The sequence below is a fragment of the Pogoniulus pusillus genome, chromosome 16 (assembly GCF_015220805.1).
Source record: "Pogoniulus pusillus isolate bPogPus1 chromosome 16, bPogPus1.pri, whole genome shotgun sequence".
NCBI lineage: Eukaryota > Metazoa > Chordata > Aves > Piciformes > Lybiidae > Pogoniulus > Pogoniulus pusillus.
Window position 1 is genome coordinate 24,983,266 of NC_087279.1, and position 6,000 is coordinate 24,989,265.

Below are 6,000 nucleotides of genomic sequence, written 5' to 3' on the forward strand. Positions count from 1 at the left end.
TTTCACTTTGACACCTGGGGCTTCTGAGCAAGCTAGAAAGGCTTCTTGGTGGGGATATTTTATCCCATTTAGGCTTCATTATGAATCTCACATGTACTTCTAATCCTAGTCTGACTGCCTAGTCTGATTTCTGTCCCAGTTATGGCTCAATCAAGGATTAAGATGAGATCAGAAAGCAGTTGCAAAGGGCCTGCTCTCAACTGCTGTTGTGCAGTAAGTACCACAGCAAATCCTGACACAGGTTCACACAGGAAGGGTGACTTTATCTGTAAGGGTATTTGTACAAAAACAGCAGACCTAGAGAGGCACCGACTTGCAAAGAGAGGCTTTGCTGTTAACCCACCAGGGCCACACCACAACCCCAGGACTGAAGACCCTTCCTTCCAGACAGCTGAGGACAATGCTCCAAGAAGCACTAACCCCAAGTGTGTCGTTGCAAGCTGAACAGGATTTCTTTTGAAAGTACCATCAGCTCTCAGCACTATCCCATTCGAGCAGGAAACCTTCCTTGGACCACCACCCAGGAGGGAGAATTTCTTGGAATTTCCACTCCCTTTTGCCAAGAGGGAGGAGGGGCACCCAGCCACCTGCACCAATCCACATCCCTCTCTTGCAAGCCATCCTTCCAAGCCTGGCAGCACCCCTGAGCAGCCAGCACACAGTGAGGGCTCCACAGGGCCAGGAACCTCATGTACAGAGTGACGATCACTTAATCTTAGTTCCATTATTTCAGCAGGACTGGAAGTAGGACATGCAGGAGAGGAACTGCCAGCAGTACACCCTGCTCCCCACACTGTCAGCAGGAGAGTCCTCCCCACCACCTTCTTTTCCAGCAGCAGAGTACAAGTTACTCTGGAGCCCAAGAGCAACTAATGTCCATCTCCAGAGAGCACCGTGCACAGGAAGACACACAGCAAGTTTTCTGCAGAGCTCTGTTCCACCACCGAGACAAAGAAGCTACCCTAGGATGTGAAAGCAAAGCAATACAACCTGACAATTCCAGTTTAGCAGAAATTTCAGCTAAAAGGCAATTTTGAACACAAACACGCCGTTTCGTTGCCTTCAACAAAATCTTTGCATGCATACACTTGAGAACACTAAGGCTGCTCCAGACTCCTAGTTCAAATGCAGTTCTAGGCCCTAAAACCATTGACAGGCACATAAATAACTATCAAAAGCATCCAGATGCTTTGCCCAGCTCTCTCCAGAGAGCAGCAGCACCATGCAAGCAGCCAACATCCACCCAGCTGGTGCCTCAGGGAAACTTATCCATGCAGCCAAACCCCAGAGCCTCCCTGGGAAACCAAGAGCAACTTTCAGCCCAGCTCTCTGGGACGCTTGAGGATTCTGCCTCCTACCCAACCACACGAGGCACATGCTGACCCTGGGGCAGAACGGTCTGTGCACAGATGCCCAGCATCCCCAAAAACCTTCCCCTAGTCATTTGGGTCAAACACATACAACACATCTGTTTAAAATAAAAACCTTTGCTTCTCCAGACCACAGCAGCAATGAATTAGCTATCCAACTGGACAGCCCCAAAGCCTTCTCACCATGAAATCTGTAACCAAAATACTATTGCTCTATCACTAATAGGAAAGGAAAAAACCTCCCCCTCATATGTCTGAAAGAAATCTCTCCTCTACCACTCCTCAAAAACTAAGAGACACAAACAGTGCATGCAGGAGCTGTGCCATGTCCTGAAGCCCTGCACCAGGCTTTTCTGGGCACAAAGCATTCTGTACTTTAGCTTGTCCCTAAAGCTTATGCCCTGTACTATATCAACGTAAAAACAAACTTCAGACACTAAAATACATGAAGCATCTCCAGCAGCTTTGAAGTAAGACACTGGCACAGCAGCTGCCCAGAGTGCAATGCTCCCGGCACCCCCCCATGGAGCAGGGACTTTTCTGAGCCGACCAGCTCACAACGGTTGGGTGCTGCAGCTCCTGCAAGAACAACACAGATCATGCCAGAGCATTGCAACATGCCCTCCAAATGGCTGCTTAGCAGCAGGTCCTGCACACTTACATAACTGGCATGCAATGCAGAGCTGCCTGTTGCTTTTATGAGAAGTGACAAATAAATCCCTGCCACACTGCCCTGAGTGACTACAGTGCACCAGCTTTCTGCCTACCAGTTATGTCTTCTGGAAGCCAGAGAGAAAAATGACAGCTCCAGGCTCCCCTGCCAACAGATAAATAATAGTTTCAAAAGATCCCAATGCTTTTTCCTCAGTAGTGATAGTCATGTTGACAAAATATGCAGCATGATTAAGACTGTTCCAGAACCCTCCCCAGTGTGCTGAGCCACATCTGCAAGCGTACAAACAAAAGTTTTATCTCCGACACGCTGAAAACTGACTCCCGAGCACTGCTTCAGACTGTGGCACTCATTAAGGATAAAAGATAAACTGTTAAGGAGGGATTTTTAATAACATTTTAATGAAGTGAAAGCACAGCCACCACGAGTCACTGAAAACAGGATTTATCTCCCATCAGCGATCCAACATGCCCAAGCTTATCACCCCAGGGAAGGTGACACCTTCAGAGGGAGGCACAGCCCACCCAGAAGTGATGGAGAGGAGGGCTTCACAGCTCCGACATCACCCACCTCACCTCACTTTATGGTCAGAGGACCTGCACCACAGGCTGCACTCCAGCACCGGCCCGAGGCCACGGCAAGCCTTCACATTCCCCCTCTGCCTCTTTAGAGGGACACGTTCAAAAAACAACCACGAAGCCTCAAACAAGAAGTGACGCCGTAGCCCTAGAGAGGCAATTTTCCTCCAGCATACGGTGCTTTTACAGGAGTTCAGCGTCCTCTATAAAAGACAAGACTACTTAGCACCTCTGACCAGAAATGAGCATTTATCCTGCATCTCTACAACGAAGCAAGCAACTGAAGTGTTTTTAGTGATTAGAAACAGTAACACTTCAAAAAGAAAAGTATGTGCAACAACTGAAATGCCTGTTTTTTCTATTAACTATGGAGAAAGAAAACAAAAACAACCACAGCTTAATTTTGCTTTGTCAAACACGAAAGCTATGACAAATTTCCACTTCTTCGGTTACTTGAGGACTTACAAAAAGTTACAAAACTTCCACTGCTCAAGGGGTTAAAAGATCACCAGCTCAGAGGTCCACAGCAGATCTGTGTGCGTCACTAGTTCACCAACAAACGTGAAGCAAACTCGAGATACTCAAAAATCTGTCCCGCAACAAAAAGACACTTCTCATTGTAGCCTGGCCCCCAAAACAAGCACAACGATACATTAGTTCAGACTGGGCTATTAGGGCCTTTCTCTGCGGGAACAAAGATAAGTTCTTTTAACCAGTGTACAGAGATGTCGAAATTATGCTGAGAAGACTAAAAACTTGCTGCAAAAGGTTCCTTCGGAGCACACAGCAACAGGTGAAGAGGATGAGTCAGGGCTTTAATGAAGAGGCCACACGTTCCTCTCTGCATAGCACCTGATAATTTCATGTAAAACAAGGCATTTCTGCAGCCAGAAGTGAATAACGCCAGGGGAACCTGACAAACCTCTAATAATTCTTCTTAATAAGGAGCTGGATGATCTCCAGCAACACTTCAGAGACTGATCTCTCTCCTGGCAGAGCAGAGGAGTATCTATTACAACTAGAGATTTTATAGGTTCAATAATCTATAAATCTGTTCAAACAGCAGAAAGGCCCAGCCACAGAAGCATCAAGACACTGTTCCCTCTCTGGATCCAGACTTCCTCAAGGTTAGCTAAGAGCTGAGGACACTTATTTTTACAAGTTTATGAGCGCACACACACTCTCAGCGGTCCTGCACCGTCACTGCCAATGAATCAAGCTGTCAAAGCTCAGCACACTTTCCCTTTCCGATCTCCTGTGCTTCACGTCTGTATTTCAGCTCTTATCAGGTCAGAGCAGCAGTTACACAACCCAAGCAGACCATACGGGAAATCCTAATCACGCCGTCCTGCACTTCAGCATGGACCGGACACTTCCAAACACCCTTCTGAGGGGAAAAAGAAAAATCCCCAGGGGTGTAGTAGCCACCAGGTGCTGGGCACCCAGGCCACCCGACGCGCCGCGGGTTAGCGACTTGGGTAGCCAAACAAGTGCCCAGGGACTCGCAGTCCACCACACAGCTTCTGCTGGCAAGCAAGACCTAGAGTTTTTTTCATGGAACACCCCAGAAGAGCCAGAGAGCCCAAGACCCTATGACAGCACATGCCCGCTGCCGCCTCGGCTTTCACACCTTCGCAGTTAGGCAGCTCCAAATGGGAAAACGCAAAGCGTGGCCCCAGAGCTGGGGCCCGTATTTGGGCACCTGGGTCCAGGGCGCAGTGCGGGGGCCCCAGCGCAGGGCCGGGACGCGCCCCAGTTTGGAGCACCAGGCCGGGCGTGGGATGGAGCGATGTCCTAATAAGGATTCGGAAGGCCAAGCCGGACGTTATTTCCAACAGCTCCTATCCTTAAGAAACTAAACCCACTCCCGGCTCTTCTTGCTCCGAGACAGACCCCAACAGAGGCGAAGGAGAGCCTGCCCCGAGAAGGGCCGGGCGGGCAGAGAGCCCCGAGCTTTTCTCGCCCGGGCCCGGCACGGCACCCACCGCCTCCATCCCTGCCTAGGGTAGGAACCAGAAGAGCCCGCGGACAGCGGGCGAAGTTTCACACCGCGCGGCTCCGCCACTGCGTAAAGCGGCAGAGATCGCTGTGCTTTAAAACAGCAAACCTAAGTTTCGCGGAGTTTCGTTCAGAGGTTATGTCTTATTCTCCAAATCCCCAAGTGTGCCTAACTGCCGGCGCACAGCTCCCGCCGGAGCGGGGCTGTCCGAAACCCCGCTTCGCCCCCCAGCCCCTTACCCCCCAGGGTCCCTTCCCGGTACTCACACGTGCCGCGGCCAGCGGGGCAAGTCCTGGGGCACGGCGGGCAGCGCCAGCCCACCGCAGCTCAGCAGCTCCTCGCCACAGGCACAGCCGGAGGGGCAGTCGGCGGCGGCCGAACGCAGCAGCCCCAGCAGCAGCAGCGCCGCTGCCGCTCCACCGTCTGCCCGTGACGGCACCGCCATTTTGTATCCGGCACCGGAGAAGGTCCGAGGCGGGAGAAGGCGGCAGGAGCGGCCCCGGCACGGAACGCAGCTGTAACGCCGCAGGGCCCTAGGAGCGCTCAGCGCCGCTCCGCCGCCCACAGCATCGCCTGGGCCGCCGGCGATGCGGCCCCACGGGGCGCTCACGGCACCGGCATCCACCCGCCAGCAGGCGGGGAGGCAAGCGCCGCCGGGTGGATCAGGTCCGCGTCTCCGCTGCGGGAAGCGCCTTTTCCTTCACGCTGCACAGCTCCGGCCCAGCAGCCTCTGGAGCTCCCCTTCCTCGGTGCGCTCCCACACAGCCCAGAACCGCAGCGACCGCCGCTGGCCCAACCCCGCCGCTCCCCGCCCGGCCCGAGCGCCGCTCGCCGCGGACCCACGTTGGCGACACCGCAACATGTAGCCGCGCCGCCCCCCGCGCGCCCGCCCATTGGCTGGCGGCCGTCCGCCGGCGTGCCCGCGCGCCTCGCTATTGGCCGGGCGGGCCCCGGCGCGGCGCCGCGGCGCCCCATTGCTGCCGCCGTCCTGTCAATCAGGGGTGCCGCTGCCCGCCCCCTTTCCCACTCCAGGTGTGAACGCGGGCGGCCGCCCCCCACCCCGCCGTGCTGCGCCTCTTAAAGGGGCCGCGGTCCCCGCTCTGCCGCGGGCGTGGACGAGCAGAAATGGGGTTCGCGAGTTGCCCTGTAGTCTCATGTGCCGCACTCCCGGGGGACTCGTGTGGTGAACTGTCACCCACGTGCGTTTCGCATCAAGCCTAAACGTCAGAGTCCACTTCCCAAGTTTTGGAAGTTCATCGCACACAAGAAGTACAGGAGCACACCGCACAAGGCAGGGTGCAGCACCACTCTTGGGATACCTGAAGCAAGGTCCTCATGGGCAAAATCAATCGCAAAGCATTGTGACTAATATCCAAAGCC

General features: G+C 53.9%; 1 protein-coding gene across 1 annotated transcript in view; it reads right to left on the reverse strand.

The window, feature by feature from the left end:
• Nucleotides 1–5,595, reverse strand: part of LRIG1 (leucine rich repeats and immunoglobulin like domains 1) — a 97,651-nt gene extending 92,056 nt beyond the window's left edge. The window contains exons 1-2 of the mRNA XM_064156028.1: nt 5,384–5,595; nt 4,887–5,318 (exon numbers count right to left, since the gene is read on the reverse strand). Of these exons, the coding sequence (XP_064012098.1) occupies nt 4,887–5,318; nt 5,384–5,595 (644 nt within the window). The remainder of the gene's footprint in view (nt 1–4,886; nt 5,319–5,383) is intronic.
• Between the last annotated feature and the right edge of the window lie 405 nt (nt 5,596–6,000).